Genomic DNA, 20,869 nt, shown 5'->3' on the forward strand with positions numbered 1-20,869 from the left:
AAGGCTCTCTTCCATTGCGATCCTTTAAATGAACCATGCCTCCTCTCTTGGGGAGGATGGGGGGTATAAAATCAATAAATGAGCAAGTACAAAAGAAGCCAGACGACCCTGACTTTTTGTTTTTCTGATACGGCAGCTTTGTCTAAATGCCTACGAAAGGCAGAAATCGATGAAGATGCAGGAATGAGCCTGTTGAAAATATGGCAGGGAAAGAGAACAGACCCTTCAGGACCAGCCGACCGAGGTTCAACAGGTGCAGCCTTCCTATCACGGAAACGCAGTAGTGCGCCCCCTCAGTTTTTCTTTTTAAAGGTGGGGGGAAGCACAATTATTTCCCGCAACCGTTTCTAACCCAGCCTGCTTCGTTTTCACAATACGCGTTTCCCCTCTCTGTCTCCGCCCCTCGAGGAGCCTAATCGGAACCGGAGGTGGGAGCCGGCGGAGTTCCGTTTGCTTTCCCCTTCCCTTTGACACCTTCTTGCCCTGTTCTGCCCGGGCGCCTGCGAGGCTCCTACTAGAAGCCTACTAGACGTCCGCACTTTCACCGACGTCCTCAGGATCCACGGGGCTCCTGCACCGCGGTGCGTAGCTATGCAAGCCGCCCTCCGGCCCGGGGAAACCTGCAGCGGTGCAAACCCTGCGCTGTCCGTCGGAGAGACCTAGACTCCTAGAGGAGAGGAGGGTCCGCGGGGCGCCTTGTCCGTGTATAAAAGCGACGATGAGGTGCTGGCGCCTCGGGAGCCTGCTGGAGGTGCGCGCTTCGAGCTGGGAGAGTCGGGCTGCTCTCGCGGGCAAGCAGCCGCGGCCGCCGTCGAGGGACACGCTGGGCTTCCAGGCTGCGGCTCCAGAGACCTGCAGCGCCCACCCGAGGGAGCTGCAAGGGGCGCCGCTGCTGATGCGCGCGGGGATCGGCTCCCTCAGCTCGAGCCGCAGAGCGCTTTCTAGCTCCGCCGGGGACAAGGATGGACGGGACGAGCCCGAGGGACCGCCGGCCGGCTCTGCTGCGGCTGCGGGGCCGGCGGTCGCTCGGAGGCGTGCGTGGCACAGGTCGCTCTCTCCTTCGGAGAGGCTGAGCCAGCTGGTCCAGCACGGGGAGCTCCTTTCCCCGCACGTCGCAGAGGGATCCTCCTCCCCTCCTTTCGCCGACGTCGTTCCCCAGGAGGAACTCCAGCCGGATCGGGACTCTCCCTCCGAGGAGCTCCGGGACGCGCCTTCCAAAAACGCGCCCTTCCAGGTCGGGGATCTGTTCCTAGCGGAGAGCCGACGGAGGCGCGACGCCGAGTTCAAGAAGCTGTGTAAACTCGCCGCCGACGGAGTGCTGACGAGCACCTGGGGGGCGGTGAAGCACGCCGACATCGTGGGCAAGCTCCCCGGGCAGATGTTCCGGACGTCCACGGGCCACACCTTCCTGATTCGGAGGCCTTCGCTGGAAGAGTTTGTGTTGCTGATGGAGAGAGGACCCACCATCTCGTATCCCAAGGTGGGAGAGCTTTGCCGCCGCCGCCGCCGCCCCCAAGCTGTCGTTGGACTCCCGCTCCCATCAACCCCAGTCGACGTGACTAATGGGCAGGGATGGCGGGAGTTGTAATTCCAGGGACAGCCGGGTTGATCCGGCATTAGCGATGGAGGCGCCTTAAAGGGGAACCTGATGATGGCTTGGACCACTTTTTCTCCGATGGCTCCCGGAATTAAGGTTACTAGTACAGTAGTTGCAAATTCTAAGTGATGAATGGTGCAGGGTCCCGGAACAAAGGGCAGTGAGAGAGAGAGAAACCTGAAGCACTGATTGCCCTACCCTGGTTTTGGAGCAGTAAATCTGGAGATTTCCCATCTTAAGTCACCATCACCATTAGGTTCAGAATCTAAAATTACCTAATAGCCCCACTGTTTGAAAGGTTTACTAAGATATATAAGTGAAACACTTTGAACACTGTAAAATGGTATATAAGTGCTGAGTAGTATTCTTATTTCCCCATAAGTCTTAGCCAGCGGTTCTCAATTTGCTTACATATCACAAATTTGCTATAAAGCACAAGGGCTAAGCTAAACATTTATGTTCTTTGCTCTTTTAACATGTAGGATATTAATGCAATGCTGCTGCTAATGGACGTCAGTCAAGGCGACACAGTGCTGGAAGCAGGTTCTGGGTCTGGTGGTATGAGTTTATTTCTATCACGAGCAGGTAAAATATTGTCTGTTGACAGAATCCCAGCTCTCCCACACATTTTAAGAGCACAGGAAGCTTCCTTGTATTGGGTCAGATTGCCTGCCTAGCCCAATATTGCTTACTCTGACTGGCAGTGGCTTTCCAGGGTTCTTCATCTTATGCTATATGTCCCCTTTAATTGGTATGCTTAGGATTTAAACCCAAAACTTTCTGTATGCAAAACATGTGCTCTATAATTGTCCCCCTTGTCATTATCATGTCCTGAATTACTCTTGAATTACTCTAATTTATTCAAATTCAGTCCTACGTGATGGGAACTTTAGCTGCTTTCCAGAAAATGGCAGAGCTCTCATTTCATCACACAGGGCTGAAGTCAGAGGAAATGTTGGCATGTGAGAATGGATGCACTTTGGGGCATAGGAATACTCTTTAGGCACCTTGACACTGACACTTTGGACACTAAATGTGAGAATCAAGCCTTGGTGTACTGTCCCCTCCTTTAAAATTACATACTGCCTTTCACTAATAAGTTCAGGGTGCTGAACATTATTATTATTTATTGAATTTATATACTGTCCTATACCTGGAGGTCTCAAACATGGGGCTATGCCATTTTTAAAAACCACAAACAATTCAGGAAAGTTCATTGGACTAAGTAAGTGATTAGCTCAGGGGAGCCAATGTGCTAGCTCCCTGGTGGTGTTGGACTGCAAATCCCGGTCATCACTGCATGCTGGTTGGGGCTGATGGGAGTTGTAATCCAAAAACATCACAAAGGCACCAGGAATTGCTTTCGATTAGCCTTAGGTTGCCCAGTCAGCATCACAGCTGCTTGTAGATTTAATCATGGGCCTTCCTGTCCCAGGGACGCGGGTGGCGCTGTGGGTTAAGCCAGTGTTTCCCAACCGGTGTTCCGCGGCACACTCGTGTGCCGCGAGATGTTGCCTGGTGTGCCGCGAGATGTTGCCTGGAGGGAGGCGGGCGAGGGCGTTTGCTTCCCGGAGGACGGAGCAAGGGCGCCCCCTGCTGGGCCGGGGCTCGCTCTCCCCAGAGGGTAAATCTGGATCAAATGGGGCGAGGGGCGGACAGAATTCTGGGGGCCACTGATGCCCTACAGACCCCCCCAAGTCCTCCGGGGCGCGCGCTCTGCTGGGCTCTTTTCGGTCGTCGTGCTTGTGGGAAGCCGCCCCTTCCCTGGGCGACGCGCCGCCTCGCGACTCCGGAGTCAGTCCCGCGGGCTCTCGGAGGGACGCGCGGCGGCTCCGGGGCGCGCTCAGCCGGGCCGCCGCGCGCCCCCGTGCAGCCCCTGCTGCAGCTGCCCGGCGTGGAGCGCGACGCGGAGCCGGCCGGGCTTGGAGGCGCCCAGGTAGGGCCGAGCCGGGCGGGGGCGGGGAGGTCTCGGTCTGCTGCGGGCGCAGGAGGGCGAGCGGGAGAGGGGGAGCCGTCGGGTCTCCTGGAAGGAAGCGAGGCGGCGGCTGAGGGGGATGCAGCCCCGTCCCCAGCAACAGGCGCTCCTCGAAGTGAGGCCACAAGTCGGGGCTCGGACAGGGCCTGGAAGCAGCGGCTCCGGCTCTTGGGAGCGGAGAAGGGGACTTCGAAAGCGGCCTGGAGGAGAAAAGCCCCGATGCAGCGAGAGCGGGGAGCGTGCTGCCTTGTCCAGGCCTCCTCGTTTTGTGCCGTCCGCTGCCGGGAGCAGGACACGGGGGCTCCTCGTTCGCATGCTTTCCCGGGTGATCGGTGAGGGTTAGGGTTAGGGTCCCTCAGTCCCTCGCTTTGCTGCCTCCTCCCCCACCCCACCCCCAAAGCTTGGAGGTTCCCCGGCAAGGGGGAGGGAAAAAAATTGAAAGTTACACTTTCGTGCGTCCCTCCCGGCGTGACGCTGCGCGCTGACGTCACGGGGCTGTAATGGTGGTGTGCCTCGATATTTTTTTCATCAAACAAGTGTGCCTTTGCCCAAAAAAGGTTGGGAAACACTGGGTTAAGCCATAGAGCCTAGGACTTGCCAATCAGAAGGTCGGTGGTTCGAATCCCCGTGAGAGGGTGAGCTCCTGTTGCTCGGTCCCTGCTCCTGCCAACCTAGCAGTTCGGAAGCATGTCAAAGTACAAGTAGATAAATAGGTACCGTTCCGGCGGGAAGGTAAACGGCGTTTCCGTGTGCTGCTCTGGTTTGCCAGAAGCGGATTAGTCGTGCTGGCCACATGACCCGGAAGCTGTACGCCGGCTCCCTCGGCCAATAAAGTGAGATGAGCGCCGCAACCCCAGAGTCGGTCACGACTGGACCTAATGGTCAGGGGTCCCTTTACCTTCCTGTCCCAGGCCAGGACCAGCATTCTGGTAACTACACCTAGCTGTTATTACAAGGTAATTGCATAAATGTGCAGGCATACTTCTGTGACCAATACAATCTGCTATCTTGAAGTGCAGCTCCTGCCTTTCATTATTTATTCTGTTATTGCCAAGTTGAGCACTGCTTTCCTTTCAGGTGAAGACATCCAAGTCCTCAGTCTGGCTTGGAGATCTATAGCAGATATCCACAGTAATATCTATTTGGTCATATCTGTCATCCTGTCTTAAGAGCTCAACTTCTTCTTGCTTGTTTCCCATCCTCTGTGTATTTGTGTAGAAACAACTGAAACCACGAGTCATTCTTCCACACACTGCTGCCTCTGTCCCACTCCGTAGGGAGTCACCTGCCACCACCACACGTCTCTTCCTTCTCTGCAGGTGCATAGGAATTTGCCTTATACCAAGTCAGACCCTTGGGCCATATAAGCTCAGTATTCTACTACACTACAAGGCAGCAGGCCTTGAGGGTTTCAGACAGGAGTGTTTCTCAGCCCTAACTGGAGATGCCAGGGAGCTTCTGCATGCAAAGCAGATGCTCCACCGAGCTATGGCCCTTCCACTAAAGCACATTGCAATGCTGTATGTTACAGCTTAAAATTTGGTAGCTCCTGAAAACAACCAGTGGGGGATAAGCAATGACTCTAGGAGGTGAGTGCCATAATAGTATTGCAATTTTATATTGTAAACTGTGCTGTGATCCTTGGATCAAAGGCAGTATAGAAATGTTAATAATTAATAATAATAATAAAGCCCTACTGCCATGTAAGCTTATAGCCCTGTTAGCTGTTATGCTCTGAGTGGTTGTAATATTAGGAAATAAGTTATAATATCTGGTATGCTAGTGTTTCATTTCCTGTGTCATTTATTCAACTTGGCATAAATGAAGAGAGCAGTAACTAATTTTGGTTCAATTTTATTTGTTTTCAGTTGGGCCACAGGGACGTGTTGTAAGTTATGAAGTCCGGAGAGACCACTACAGAGTGGCGAAAAAGAATTATAAGAGGTGGCGTGATGCATGGAAAATAAGTCATCCTTTAGAGTGGCCAGATAATGTGGATTTCATTAATGAAGACATTTTAACAGCAGCTGAGGCTTTGAAAAATGTAACATTTGATGCAGTAAGTATATTTAAAAAAACAACAACAAAGAAACAAAACGGGCACCCTGTTTCTGGAATTATCACATCTCCCCCTGAGAAAAGAGAGATATGAGAAAAGTGGATTGATCTTTTTTCAAAGCTAGAAAGCAAGTACTTAGTAATGGTACATTTAGGGAACAAAAAGCTGGTGTAAAGGAAGTCAGTTTAAGTTAAGGTGGTAAAAAGTTACACTAGATTCAAACTTTATTCAGCAGTGGTGTTACTGCTGGTCTAATATCCTCATAGATTTGCACAGAAAACACATCTTTAAAGTTTTTAAAAACTGAGTAAGTTCTGTTCTCCAAGCCAATTCATTCTTTGAAACAGTGAGTAGAAAAGGCTTCCATTAGAAAGAAACTTGTGAGGGTTTTTGATTGAAATCCTGATAATTTCTGCTTCAGTTTTTAGCTGGGGTTTTTTGGTGGTGGTGGGTGGGCAGTTACTTCTAGTGAGCACAGAGAAGGTATATCGAGATTTCAGTGTTTGCTGAAAGGCAAATAAAAATAATACTTTTATTACTGTTAGTATTAATGGTGATGCTATTTTGTATTATTGCAACTCACCATGACTTTTCCATTACCTTGATCACTTTCTTTTCACCTTTTAATATAATTTATCCAAATTAATATTCTAATATCATAGATTTGCACAGAGAACACATCCTTTATATTCTCCTTTAAAGTTTTTAAAGATGTATGTTTCTTCCATAGATAGCTTTGGATATGCTTGTGCCCCAGAACGTTTTATCTGTGGCTATCCCAAATCTTAAAATGGGGGGCGTTTGTGCAGTATACCTTGCAAAGTAAGTATTGTTCCTGCCTATTTACATGCTCTTTTCTGCTACATGGAGTGATAGCTTCATTAAACTTGCAATGGCTTCATGCAGTTTGTTTATAAATGGTCTTAAAGATTATTATAAAGTACATTTATCCTAACTTCAGATTTCCAAAAAGCTATAATAACTGACAGACACAATTTTCTTGGTCCGATATACTGTTATTTATAGTGGACTGAGACTGAACCTTCCTCCTTGTCCTCCCTCCTTTTCCTATCTCCCTTTGCATATCAAGCTTCAATGAAAAGAATGTGGTTTATTAAAACAGCTTCCTGTGGCATCCAGACTGGGGAAACTGTGACTTAACAAACTGCAATATATTCCTCTAAGCCAGGCACCCAAGAAGGGAAAATACAGATCTAAGGCTCTTTCTTAAAGTTGTTTTGACTGAGATCATTGCATCTAATATGGTTTTAGTATAAATGTTATTGTAATAGACTTTTGATATGCTGCCTTGTGTGCTTCTAAGCTGAAGAGGAAAGGCAAAATATTAATGTTTAGATAGCATCGGGGCTAGTCAGTTACATCATCAGTGTGTCCTAGTTCCTAATAAGTGATAACTGATGGCTGTTTGTCATGTTTTATAGTCTCGTTGCTCTTTGGGATAAACGAACTTGTAGTTTAGGCAAGAGAGCTAGTTTAGTAAAAACATTTGGGCTGGCTACAGTCAAATTTAAATATAGCTCTTTAACCAAGTAAAATACTGCGGTCCTATGCACACTTACTTGGAAGTGGGACTAATTTCTGAGTGAATAGGCATAGGATAGGTTTACAGTACAGTGGTACCTCTGGTTACGTACTTAATTTGTTCCGGAGGTTCGTTCTTAACCTGAAACTGTTCTTAACCTGAAGCACCACTTTAGCTAATGGGGCCTCCCGCTGCTGCCGCACTGCCATTTCTGTTCTTATCCTGAAGCAAAGTTCTTAACCCGAGGTATTATTTTAGGTTAGCGGAGTCTGTAATCTGAAGCGTATGTAACCCGAGGTACCACTGTACAAACTATTATATTTTATACATTTATGCATATGTGTAGATTTATTCACTGGCAATATATATTATTTGAATTCTTCTAAAAGTATCACCCAGGTTATTGATCTGGTGGAAGCCATCCGGACCAGCAAGATAAACCTTTTTTGTGAAAGGATAGTTGAGGTGACACACAGAGATTGGATAGTACTCCCAGCTTCCTGGAAAATTGGTGGCGTTTTCCACAATATGAAATCCAATCAGAACAAGAACAATGAATCAGCTTGCCATGATGAAAATGAGGAGATTCCTGCTCAACAGAACCAAGAAGATGATGGTATGGACCAAGTTCTAATGAGATCTTGTTTTGTGGCAGTCACTAGAATGTTGCAGTCCCACATGCTGTGTCGAGATGTGAACCTTTATGTAAAATGCAGCCTGAGCTGCCCACCAGCAGACTGTTGCTGGGTACGCAATCTGCTACTGTATTTTTGTCTGTAAGGGCCTGGTATTGGGTTCTTATTTATGATGGTAATATTCAGTGTTCAGCAAGTGAAATTTCCCTTCCTCTCCTCTGTCCTGCAGCCTCTATGGGCCCCCCAAATCTGCTCCAGGGAATCACCCGGATCTCTGGAGCATATCTGGGGGGCTGCAGAAAGGAGGAGAGTAGAAATCTGTTTCAAAGATCTATCTAGAGAAAAGAAAGAGAGAAGGGGTTTTCCAGAAGTGGGAGGGAAAGAAACAACAAATGGGTTCAACGTGGAAAAGATTGTCCTGAGATAGAATTATTTAAAGCAGAAATTGGAATTAAGAGTGTTGCACAACAACTTTCTAAATTTTATTTTAACAGCTCTCATTTCTGATGAGACAAAACCACCATATATTGCTAGACCATATCCTTGGCAAGTGGGGCACACAGGTAAGAATGGCTTGGCAAATATTTTATAAGATATACATTTATTACTACTAATTTTTCATAAGCACTATTACTTTTTCAAAGAAAAATGGAATTAATGAATAAATACCTATGCTTTCCAGCTACTTATGTGTTGTATCACTAATGCTGATGTTTTATTTTCCTTCCTTCCAAACTAGCCTTTCTTGTCAAGCTGCGGAAATTTAACCCAGCATATCCAAATACTACTTCAAATAGTATATGCTGATTTGAAGACTGCACTTCACCAGGATTAAAATTGTAAATTATATCATTGTTGTTTATGCAATTTAGGAATCCACAGCTTTGATTTATGTTGACAATATTTTTGATACCAAAAGTTTCAGCAAAATATAAAACTTAAAAGAATAAATCATATATTGTGAAATGTATTACATTCAGACTATTAATTGTGCTTTGTGATAATTTCTTAAGTTGTTGGCTGAAGTGTGGTTTTTTTTTATTCTTCATTTCCAGTAAACCAGTCCATGGCTTTATCTTGACATGTGCAGCTACTTTTTCTTCCTTTGTTGGGTAGATGTTTGCAATCTATGAAAAATTAGGGAAGAAATTCACATTGAATGTATATGGGATTACAGTGCAGTTTGTCCCAGGTAATGTGACGTGCTTATTGTGTTCTATAGGATGGGTTACACTTATAGGAGCAATGGATAATTAATGTAGGATGAAAAATATCTGTTCTCCATCTATAAACAAAGAAAAGGTTGTAAAGTAGCTTGCCAATGAAATGCTATGCTTGTTCGGGAGACATCTGTTGTTCTTCCCTACAGCTGGGTAGTTGAATCCTTACTTAGTAACTACTGTATTGCCCCACATACTCACTGTGAGTGACAGATGCTACTTCATTGCCAACTGCTGAGTTCATCCCATCATTTGTACATAAAGAACTGACAAATCAGGATCCTCTTACAGCAATGCTTTTATACTAACAACAGAAGGTGTCACCCTACATTTGTTTAGCACTATAAACATAAATTTGAATTAAAGGAGTCACCAAGAAGTCAACGAGGAGGAGTGTAGAATTGCTATCTTAGAACTAGAGGGGATCACTTTAAAGCAAAAAGTTGATCACTTTTGATAGACACTGCTTGATTACTCCATGTAATACTACATATCTTACCAAGCAGTTAGGTTCCAGCGACAGTGTTCATCAATTTTTTATTTTAAAAAAGTATATCCAGAAAAAACACACATGCTTTTAACATTTCTTTTCACTTTCCCAGCACTAATGTTTGTAGGAGAGTCAGTTTCGCTTTTAATTGAACTTACAAAACTCAGCTCATATTTGATGTAATTTGCTGGAAAACTGAGTTGAGCGGCTTTGAGAAGGGGCCATAAAGTAGCTAGGCTTACCGTAAATTTCGCTCCATAACACGCAGATTTTTCCTCCTAGAAAGTAAGGGAAAATGTCTGTGCGTGTTATGGAGCGAATGCCTTCAGATGGCGGGGGAATCTGCTGCAGTCGTGAGCAGTCCGTGGCTCGCTTTGAAACACCAAAGCGGGTGTAAGCAGCTCCTGTCAGCTAGCGGAGCCGGGGAGGAGGGAGAGAAGCAGAGCGGGGTCGGCTGCTTTAAAACAACCCCGTCCTCTATGTCCCTCTCTCCTCCCCACTGAGCTCGCTAAGTAGCAGCAAAGCTTTTCAGCCAGCCTAGCCGGGAGGAGGGAGAGAAGCAGAGCGGTGCTCTCTGTCCCTGCCTGCAGTTTTTTGCTGTCCGATTTTGGATTAGCCACTGTGTGTGTGTGTGCTTGAGCTATCGTTCTCCTCCTCCTGCTTCCCATTCACTCTCCCTGCGCCCCTGCACTCTCCTGCGACTTTAGGATTGACACTGTGTGTCTGTGTGTGTGTGAGGGCTCCTTCTCCTCCTCCTGCTTCCCGTTCACTCTCCCAGCGCCCCTGCGACTTTAGGATTGACACTGTGTGTGTGTGTGTGTGTGTGTGTGTGTGTGTGTGTGTGTGCCCCCTGCGACTTTAGGGCCAGTTCTCTCTCTGCCTGTGTGTGTGTTTTGACCTCACTGCGCTTGTTGGGGGAGAGTGTTGGTCGCAATTTTTCTTGATTTGTCTCAGAGTGGTTACTATCATGGTTTCCTTGCCAGGGAGGAGGGAGAGACGCAGAACCTGCTTGTTCTAAAGGAGCAAAGCCAGAGAGGAGCCTTTCCTGCATTATTAGCAGCATCCTTCTCTACACCCCCCACGCGTGCTCCTTGTCCCTTGAGTGCTTTTCCTTCCCTCCCCACTTAAAACGTGGTTACAAAGCACGGATCCACATAGATCCTCAGGATTTTTGCACTGGGTCACCCCAAATTCACCATCAGATCACATAGCATAACCATGGCTACAGCCTGCACCAAAAATCACACGCACCCACTGTTTCATGGGGCCGCAATGGCGCAAAAACGTGGTTACAAAGCATGGATCCACATGGATCCTCAGGATTTTTGCATTGGGCTACCCCAAACTCACCGTCAGATCACATGTCTGTGGCCACAGCATGAACCACAAAAATCATACATCCACTGTTTCGTTTAGAATATTTTTTTCTTGTTTTCCTCCTCTAAAAACTACGTGCGTGTTATGGTCAGGTGTGTGTTATAGAGCGAAAAATACGGTAGATTTTTCTTGTAGTTCATTTTACAAAATCTATCATTAACCAAATTCACAATTTAGAAGGGAAAGGAAGCATTCTATAAATGACTGAGAAGGAGAGATAGAACAATCATAAGGACCAGGGACAGAGAGAAGCTTCCATCCAGGAAAAAGCTGGAATGCGAACACCACCACCAAAGGATGCAGATGTGAGCAAAACATTATACCCAGAACTGTGATTTATGCACATGCTATGACAATGGTTTTTCTCCGTCAAGGAGGCTGTAACAATGACCCACCTACGAAGCTTAAAGGATGTAGATTCAACCTATACACCAATAGCAATAACATTGCTGAGAATATTGAGTATATTTAAGCAAGTTTCATTAAATCAAGGGTATTGACTTCTGAGTGACACAGCTAGTATTGGGCTGTGAAGGTAGTATAAATAAAATTACTTCAGTGTTTACCATACCATACCTTGTGAATAACAGTGCAGAGATGGCTCAGGTATTTTACCAGCTGGAAGAGAGTCATGCAGTCCCTGAGGTATATGTTGTTCCATCATTTCCAGTGTGCCATTGGAGGAAGAGGAGGATAATCCCAGCCGTATGTATCTTGTCTTTTTCCCACAAAGCAAACAGTCTGTAGGTGTGGCATTGGGTCCTCGAGGAAACTGTACTCCATCTCTGCTATTGTTTCTTGTAGCTCCACTATGATGAATAGAACGCTCCCGCTGCCATATATAATGTGTTGAAGCTATAGCCATTACCTGTGTTTAAAAAAACCAAAAAAAACTGAAATGGAGCTGTTATCAGAACAAGCAAATAATGCATAAAAATCACAAAGGATTATTAGTTGGTGTTGTTAGCTTTCTTAATTGCTAGTAAAACAGTTACAGAGCAGGGAACAGGAATGAGCTGCTATTTATTGGACTACTTTTTAGGATCCTGAAGAAACCACTTTTCCACTCCTGGGAATGTTAATTAGGCCTAACTTAGAACAAAAACAGAATTTTTCATTTACTAACAGCTATTCAGATATACAAAAGACTATTAAATTACTCATAATTAAAGTTGTTAATTTTTTCAAATTTTGATTATTTTAATACATGTATAAACAATGTGCGACTTGATAAATAATGTAACATTTGATAGATAATACTAATACATTAGTATTTTAGCATTCTTAAATACACATTTGGTTCATCATTTAACTTCCATGAAAATGAAACGCAGCTCCTGTCTTGAACTGTGGGGAAAGCAGACTACTGTACTACTTTACATCCAAAAAACCCGTGAACTATTCTGTAACAGAAAATCTCATTTGAGATAGTAAAGCTTCTAAGTCTATGGCTTCGGGTTTATGCATGAAGGAAGAAGATTTAAGGCTTCTATCCCTTGTTCATTTAAACTTCTTTTATTGTTTCCTCCAAACTTGGGAAACATGGGTTTAAAACCAGTAAATTTGAATCTCTTTGCATATAAAGAGGATGGGGGGGAGCATATGAACCCAAGGCCCATGATTGTAAGAATAAACTACAGTTTGTCATTGCATCTGTACTAGGCCAATTTCTTAGTGGTGAAATTAGTTTTATGGTGGGTAAAGCAGATAGGCAAAAGAACAGGCCTGCTGATCAAAGGCCTATTTGGTCTAGCATCCTGTTTCCCACACTGGCCAGCTAGGTATCTCTGGGAAATTCACAGAGAACCCCAAATACTGTAACTTTTCTTTGTAGGGGATCTGATGCATTGCAATTACCTCCATTGGTACTATGAAAGTCTCCATTCTATGGTTTTATTTTAATTTCCTCCCATTTTCCTGAGTAAAAATCGGGAAGAATTTTTTTGTAAATGTGTTTACCACTGCCCTGCCCCAAACTAATTTTTTTATTCACAATCCTGATTATTCTACTAAGTAGCAACCCTTTTCACCTGAGTTTGATGGTAATCCATTAATGGGAAAGCTGGCTATATGGTACCATAAAGGTCTTTTTCGGGAAGAGAAACAGCATTAGCATTTCCTTACCAATGGTCTGACTATATCCTTAATTCACGTTAGTAATAAAAGCAAAGTATGCTGTTTGATAACTGCTTTCTTGCACTTTGCATAATTAGCCAAAAGTAAGTTCACTGATTCTAAAGGTGCTTACTCCCAAATAAGTGTGAATACAACTGCAGACTTGGTCAATTTTAATGTATTTTTTTCTGTTTAATTTACCAGTGTAAACATTCCCTGTGAATGGTTTCATATTTTCCAATAATTGCTAATGTCATTATTTCTGATAAGGGAATCCCCTTCGTTGAAGGTAAATAATTTGTTGGGATGTTTTGAAAGCAAAGTATCAACCAGCAGTTAAATTGAGCCACTCATTATAACTGGGTGGATAATGTTTACAAACAGTTCCTTTATATAGCTTGGTGAAAAAACAGAAAGAGGCTTGTTACAAAACAGAATCTGCCTATTAAAATTCATTTGCTCTTTCTTGGTGCATATAAAATATACCCGCCTTACCTCCTCACAGCAGCGTCTGCTTACAATAGCCCTATAATCCATCTTGCTCCAGAGTTCATCCCTTCGAATTAAGAAATCAGGAAAAAGCTTTCTCCAGGATTTTCCTAAAGCCCATGGGAAAATCTCATATTTTGACTCTTCATCATCTTCTTCAACTGTATTTGCCAGGTACCTACAATGATGAGGACTATGACTCACTTAAATATGGTTTTGATCTCATTTGTATACTGCTAAGTCTTCTCCCTCCTCTTTTTCTTTGGTATTTATATACATTCCAAAGTGCTGAAAATTTAGTTTGGGCAAATGTTACCAAATGATTTTTCACCAGATGAAAAGATGGGCACACAATTAAGAATGCTGAAAATCTCAAGTTTAACATATAGAAAGCATGTTTCTACTTCTTAAAAGGTTTGAAAGTGTGGGGGCAGTGCTTAATGAAGTATCATAAGCCAGAGTGTATGCTGAATATCATTTTTTCTATTGTGCAGTGGGCGGGATTCTTGTCCCTCACAGCTAACAGAAACAGAGCAAATGAGGCAAATCAAAAGAATACAAGAAAACCGTGTTTATGGAAGACAATCTTACTCGGCTACGAGTGATCACCAAAGTAGAAGCATAGGAGATACATTCAAAGGTGGCACCTGGGAAATAAAAGCCCAGTTGATTATTATGAAGGCTTTGTGCTGTGGTGGGCTTTTCTCCCTCAGCAACCTTTATTGGGCGGCCGGGGGGGGGGGAGCTTTTCAAATAAGGAGGATGCTTTGGGAGACAAAAGTCTTTATCTGCAGAAATCAATGACAGTTTAACAACTAATAAACTAGGTTCAACGGGTAATTTAACACCATAGTCTTGGCACCCGCGTATTAATCTCCAACATGCTATAAGCCTTCAAGAGTCAAGACCCCATCCTAAATAAGTCATTGATGGTGCAGTAAGGTTTATTTCTAACTTCACTGTTATCTCAAATAATAAACTCTTAAGAAACCTCTGACACATTTTAATTGTAATCATAATAATTGGAAAATACTTACAGAGCTACAAAGAAATTAAGCCTGGTGTGTTCGTTTATACTGTAGCCAGCTCGCTTGAAATAAACAAAAGTCATTGCCAAAAGGTACTGTTGGAAAAGGTAAAATATCAATTTCTGGCTATTATTTTTTCTTAAAATGACTTAACATTTCCCTAAAAAAAGCATATACTTCATTTTCATTAATTGAATCTGGCATTAACAGTATGGTCCTCATATTTTAGCTGCAATATATTAATGTGCAGTGAAAGCGGGACTGTGAGCATAACAACTAGTAGAAAATACATACCGTATTTTTCGCTCCATAACACGCGTTTTTTTCCTCCTAGAAAGTAAGGGGAAATGTCTGTGCGTGTTACGGAGCGAATGCTTCCCTCCTCTGTGGTTTCCAGCGGGAGAAGAGCCGCTGAATGGGGAGGAGAGAGGGACAGAGTGCCTGCTTCTTTAAAGGAGCAAAGCGAGAGGGGAGAGGGGAGAGGAGCCGCTTACACAAGTGTAAGCGGCTCCTGTCCGGTTGGCTCCTTTAAAGCAAGAAGGTTCTGCTTCTCTCCCTCCTCCCCACTCAGCGGCTCTTCTCCCGCTTTGCTGGAAATAGCAGGAAAGATTTTCAGCTCGCTAGGGGGGGGGGAGAGAAGCAGAGCCTGCTTGCTTTAAAGGAGCAAAGCGGGAGAGGAGCCGCTTACACGAGTGTAAGCGGCTCCTGTCCGGTTGGCTCCTTTAAAGCAAGCTGGCTCTCTGTATCTCTCTCCTCCCGCTTTGATGGAAATAGCAGGAAAGATTTTCAGCTCGCTAGGGGGGGTGGGGAGGGAGAGAAGCAGAACCTGCTTGCTTTAAAGGAGCCTACCGGACAGGAGCCGCTTACACGAGTGCTCTCTGTCCCTCCAGCTGGAGGCTCTCTGTCCCTCCAGCAAAGTTTTTCAGTCTCTCCAGCAAAGTTTTTCAGCTCGCTAAGGGGGGGGGGGGAGGGAGAGAAGCAGCGCCTGCTCCATGCGTGTTCCTTGTCCCTTGAGTCCTTTTCCTTCCCTCCCCACTTAAAACGTGGTTACAAAGCACAGATCCACATGGATCCTCAGGATTTTTGCACTGGGTCACCCCAAATTCACCATCAGATCACATAGCATGTCCATGGCTACAGTTTGCACCAAAAAAATCACGCACCCACTGTTACCTGGGGCTGCAGTGGTGCAAAAACATGGTTACAAACATGGATCCACATGGATCCTCAGGATTTTTGTATTGGGCTACCCCAAACTCACCGTCAGATCACATGTCTGTGGCCACAGCATGAACCACAAAAATCATACATCCACTGTTTTGTTTAGAATATTTTTTTTCTTGTTTTCCTCCTCTAAAAACTACATGCGTGTTATGGTCGGGTGCGTGTTATCGAGCGAAAAATACGGTAGTTGTATCCTCTGACAAAGAGGCAGAATGGGGAGCCATTGGCTTCTTAACAAGGGGAAATAGGTCATTCCTTCAAAAACATTTTCTAGTACACCTTGTATTCCATACATCTGACCAGAAAAACAGCAGAGATTCATGAAACTCACAGTCTCAGCAGATTAAGTGTGATCAAACATTTTTGCAAGCAGAGTTTTTTAAAATGCCTTGCTCATCTAGGAAGCTGGTCCCGCTGAATTAATTGGGAACTTCCTAGTAAACAATTTTATCTAATCAAAAAAGCTTTAAGTGAATCATGTTGTTTAAAACAAGAGCATAGGCATTAAGATAAATGGAACATGAGTTTAATCTGAAACAAATGTTTCAAAGGACAGCCTGCATATTATATGTGAACTGGAACCCAGCCTCCGGAGCTTCTAGTTTTGGCTGCCACAGACTGGAAAAACAGGGACTTCTATTTGCATTTGCAAGATATGTACAGTTCAGAGGGCCACAATGGGTGGTATTCAATGGTTCCCCCTTCTCTTCCGCATGTGCCCTACGCCATCCACAAATCTGCTCTGGAGGATTGGAGGAACTCCCAGAACAAATTAGAGAGCATGTGAGGGGAGGAGAGAGGGAGGTCATTCCATTGCGCAGGAAGAAGTTATGCTGAGGGAATGATTTGCTGAGCACAAGACTGAATACAACCCCAAATGCGCTGGCGTGTAATTGAAACAAAATCCTCAATTTCCTCACCCTTAAAGTTTCACAGACTTTCAAGACAACACCCAGTTTTACCTTGTCTGAAATTTTACAGCAACAATCCATCCACAAGAAATCTTGAATCAAGTCATCATCTGTAAAATAAGCCAGCTGTGACATACACAATTATATGCAAAGCTCAAGAAGCATTAATTCAAGACAATCCTTTAACAAATTAAAATAATTTGCTCTTTCCCTTCCAGGCAAATGGAAGAAGAACTGTTTCTCACTACTGACCTAGAGAATTACTTGCCAGAACATTTGAGCGCAGAGGTTATTCTGACCAGGCTGCTTTCAGATGGGAGTTTATTGTGTGATGGGTACTCCTCATGCATGCAAATTTTTTACATCATAGCAACATGTCAGCACATATTCCCTGTCCTACACCTTTAGTCTAAATTTACCGTACTTTCTGGGGAAAATCCAATAAGTTTTTTTTAAAAAATCCAATGACTCATTTGTGTTATTACAATATTTAGACCCCATCTGGAGGCATATTAAATTAACAGATTCAATAGAAGCACTCTCTCCATTCTCTAATGGCGGTTTTCTGCACCCTCCCCTGCTGTGCCCTAGGCTCCCCCTAAATGTTCTCAGAAGGGTTTCCCAACCTTCTGGAGCAGATTTAGAAGGGGGTCAATCTGCAGTGCAAGGGCGTGCCAAAAATGGTCTCCTCATCATTCTACTGACTTTTTCTTCCATCTACAAAGACATCTGTAGGCAATCACCACTGGATACTACACAAATAGTCTAGTTTATGGTACATTATGCATGCCAGTATCTCATGATGACCATCGTGATGTAGTGAAGTCAGTCTTGAGTATGGCTCAGTAAGATACAATTTTAAGCTCCCATATACCCGTTCTAGCTTATAGGGTAATTTCAGGTTAGTCTTGACGAAATGTCTCACATAAAGGCATTCTGGACACAACTGCTTTTGAATGTGAAGTTCTACACACATATACTTGGTGCATTTTACAAAATGATTTATAAAGGAACCTACCAAATAGCTTAAAGAAAGCTGTCATTTCCTGACGCTGAATTACAAGACATGAACCTTTTGGCCGTTTTGGCTTCTTATTATTAATGTTTTCCCCATAGGTCTCCTGGCTATCTTTAAATTTCGGTCGTTTAAGGCTAAGAGCTTTTTTTTGTTGATAAGATCTGGATGCACTTGATTTTATACGAACAGTGACACTGGGAGGTGTCTGACAGCAGCTCTGATTATGTTTCATTTTCCTAGGTGAAGTTACCTGTTAAAATAAAAATTAAATTATTAGCTGAATTGATAATGCATGAGAGAGGCATTAATCTCTCTTCTCCAGTTTTACTTTCAGTATTATGAGAAATTTTATTTAATAGATTTTTATATTCTATCCCATTAATTTTGATATTACTTCCTGCAAGTTGTACTATGTAATAGTACTGTACAGGCATTAGCCCCACTTTCCCAAGCACTTGCTATCAACAACTTTGCGGATGTCAGGAATTTTACTTTCTGCAATATGGCAACCCTATGATAGTGTAAATGATACTATTTCATTCTTACAGCCAGGCCTTGCATCCCTTTTGATGTCACATGCTTCACTTTCCTACCTATAGAGGGAATGCCTTTAAAATATTTTTATTTCTTACAACCAGCACCCATGACAGTTTGTGAGGTTAAGTATGGGAATACAGGGACCTGTGCACTTGGCAATTTGCCTTCTCTTCTTTACGGAGTTTCTCCTTTCTGCTTCGCTCTACTTTGCCCCAGCCCCTTTTGCAAACCTACACAGCAAATAAATATGGAGTGGCCATAACTGACAGATCAGAACAAGGTCCGATTGTTCCTGGGCAGAGTCACGAGGGTAGTCTTAAATTGAGTGAAAATGAATCTCCATGTTTATTGGATGGAAACTAAATATTCACATTTGAAAAATGTTCGGTTATTCATACACTGCAAAAATGTCACATAACAGCAACTCCTGAAAGCAGTATCACGACATGCGAAGCTGGTAAGCATGAACCATAGCATTTGAATCTATTACTCCTGTGAGTCGTTCCCCCCCCCCCCACCTTGCACACTTAGATTTCTAAGGACTGGTAAAAGGGGAGGAATTTCAGCTTGCCTGACTTGAGGTGTTCCTGCCCAAATATAACCTTTTTCCACCCACATACCCTTTCGTGTGATGGAGCTGGACATTCCTTGCCAGTGTGCAGCAGGAGTCTCTATCTCTCACTCCTTGTACTAGTTTTCAGTGCTGGGGAATATCAGGGAAATTCATTATTATTATTTTTCACCATTGCCTCCCCCCTGGAAAAAAACCACACCCCTCTATCTGAAAACTTCAAAACCTGGTTGCCCTCCTCCCCTCCAAAAACAAATGTTTGGAAAGCTTAGAAACGAGGAAGTGGTATAGGCACAGGTGTCTGTCAACAGCACAAACAGAGCCTCACATGGAGATAAAAATCTTCACAGGGAGATCTCCACCCTTTCTGCACAACATCCCTTAATGGTGCTCCAACAGAGAACTGCATGAGTGGAAGTGGGAATATGGCAGCGATTTGTATACCGGCCTTACCATTTTATATGAACCAGCTCCATTCGACCTTTTGGACCTTTCAGCAGGGATGGGGGTGGGGAGGAATAAAAGGAGGGGGGGAGAGCCATGTTATGTAAGCCACCTGCAAACTCATATTATTATGATTATATTTAAAATGGCTGCCAGGAGCTGTGAGGCTAGTGATAGTGGTCTTGTTTTTTGGTTCTTTTACAAAAGCAAAACCACCCACAAACATCCTTTCATATAAAGGACATATCAAAGGTGTTACCTTGTATCCTTCAGTGCTTATAAGTACTTCTGTGGATTCAATGCCCTCCTTTTTTGAGGGTATATGTTTTGCTTTTTTAATTTATTTTCAGGAGCAGGATCCTTTGGCCCAGAGGGTCAGCTCTTTCCCTCTGACACAGCTCTTTCCCTCTGGCCGAAGGATATCAGTGCCATTTATAAAGCAGCATTACTGCAGAATTTCCTCTACAAGAAGCTTGTTGTATGTTGTGCTTGTTTGAAGAAGCCCTATCTGTTGTTATAAATAAAAGATTATCCCTGCTGCCACCTTGCTGCTTCTGCTGCTGCGGTTGACAGAGACAGCAATGCTGTGAAGGGACAGAAAGTACTTAAGAGCGGCCTGTTGCTCCCTGAAAAAAAGCAGTATCATTGTGGCATTCCTAAGAGAACTATTCAGATTTGTCATAGGCAAAGGATTGACAAAGTCAGTCCAGGCCTTTCGTTTCCCTTCATGAAAATCCAGGAGCCAAAGACTGAACTAGGATTTGCGGCTAGTGGCACCCGGAAACATGAGCTACCAGGAAAGCGCGACAATTACCTCAGGTTATATGCAACCTGCATGGGGAAAGAAAACGGGCTGGATCACAACCAATCGCCACCAATCAAAAAATCTCCTCAGACTGACATTTTCATTTGCCGTAAGAAGGGATCTCAGCATCACCCAGGGCAAGGAGCCACCCCCACTACATCCAATCAGGACGCAGGCACAAGAAGCCTTGGCCAATTAAAACGCAAGGGACTGAACAATCCGCCCTGGTAAGGAAAGGATGCCCTAAAGCGCTAGGCCAGAGGGAGAAAAGGCACCAGCCAATCAGGGGGAAGCGAGCCTTGTTGCTAAGACTCCCAAAAGCTTCCCTTCTGGAGACACGTGAGTGAGGAAGTCTGGAAATCACATAGAGCCATCCTACTGATATGTAATAAATGTGCTGTTGTTTTTTACTTGAAGTATTTAGAGGCTACCTTTCAGGTCATCCCCTCTCAAGATGGCTTCCAGCATAGAATGTATATAACAGTAATCAGCAATAACCCTAAAACACTGTAACTACAACATTAAGAATAGAATTCCAAAAACCACAATGTCATTAGCCCAGCAGCATTCATTCTACTCTGTTTTATAAGGTATTCATGTATACGTTCTTCATTGTATGTCACTTGGAGACCTGTTAGTTGACAATAAATTAAAAAATTGTCCAGTAGCACCTTAGAGACCAACTAAGTTTGTTCTGGGTATAAGCTTTTGTGTGCATGCACACTTCTTCAGATACGCATGCACATGAAAGCTTATACCCAGAACAAACTTAGTTGGTCTCTAAGGCGCTACTGGACAATTTTTATTTTTTATTTTTATTTCGACTGCGTC

General features: G+C 44.0%; 2 protein-coding genes across 4 annotated transcripts; one reads left to right on the forward strand and one right to left on the reverse strand.

Annotated features, from left to right (window-relative positions):
• Window positions 1–428: 428 nt before the first annotated feature.
• TRMT61B (tRNA methyltransferase 61B) lies at window positions 429–8,779 on the forward strand. The gene is made up of 7 exons (XM_028724452.2): window positions 429–1,480; window positions 2,080–2,182; window positions 5,441–5,631; window positions 6,362–6,453; window positions 7,564–7,790; window positions 8,304–8,372; window positions 8,549–8,779. Exons 1-7 carry the CDS (start codon window positions 719–721, stop codon window positions 8,614–8,616), a joined length of 1,512 nt encoding a protein of 503 aa, XP_028580285.2. The 5' UTR covers window positions 429–718; the 3' UTR covers window positions 8,617–8,779.
• SPDYA (speedy/RINGO cell cycle regulator family member A) lies at window positions 8,534–20,498 on the reverse strand. 3 transcript variants are annotated; one of them, XM_028724455.2, is made up of 8 exons: window positions 20,048–20,498; window positions 18,839–18,921; window positions 17,682–17,931; window positions 16,715–16,773; window positions 14,538–14,623; window positions 13,507–13,678; window positions 11,473–11,764; window positions 8,534–8,936 (listed from the first exon to the last, which is right to left on the reverse strand). In XM_028724455.2, the coding sequence occupies exons 3-8, from the start codon at window positions 17,911–17,913 to the stop codon at window positions 8,848–8,850; spliced, it is 930 nt and encodes a 309-aa protein (XP_028580288.1). In that variant the 5' UTR covers window positions 17,914–17,931; window positions 18,839–18,921; window positions 20,048–20,498; the 3' UTR covers window positions 8,534–8,847. The 3 variants fall into 3 exon arrangements, with proteins under 3 accessions (XP_028580288.1, XP_028580287.1, XP_028580286.2); XM_028724454.2 differs by lacking the exon at window positions 18,839–18,921 and having other exon boundaries at window positions 20,048–20,497; XM_028724453.2 differs by lacking the exons at window positions 18,839–18,921; window positions 20,048–20,498 and adding an exon at window positions 19,243–20,033.
• Window positions 20,499–20,869: the final 371 nt, after the last annotated feature.

This window comes from Podarcis muralis, chromosome 3 (assembly GCF_964188315.1).
Source record: "Podarcis muralis chromosome 3, rPodMur119.hap1.1, whole genome shotgun sequence".
NCBI lineage: Eukaryota > Metazoa > Chordata > Lepidosauria > Squamata > Lacertidae > Podarcis > Podarcis muralis.

Excerpts from the sequence above, each read along its gene's own strand:
- TRMT61B (XM_028724452.2), top strand. The coding sequence starts at position 719 with ATGAGGTGCTGGCGCCTCGGGAGCCTGCTGGAGGTGCGCGCTTCGAGC. Across the intron at positions 1,481-2,079 it reads CCACCATCTCGTATCCCAAG|GATATTAATGCAATGCTGCT; the intron begins GTGGGAGAGCTT and ends TTTAACATGTAG. Across the intron at positions 5,632-6,361 it reads AAAATGTAACATTTGATGCA|ATAGCTTTGGATATGCTTGT; the intron begins GTAAGTATATTT and ends TTTCTTCCATAG.
- SPDYA (XM_028724453.2), bottom strand. Across the intron at positions 16,774-17,681 it reads AGCTTTCTTTAAGCTATTTG|ATGATGACTTGATTCAAGAT; the intron begins GTAGGTTCCTTT and ends CTTATTTTACAG. Across the intron at positions 11,765-13,506 it reads GCAGACGCTGCTGTGAGGAG|GTAATGGCTATAGCTTCAAC; the intron begins GTAAGGCGGGTA and ends TTTTAAACACAG.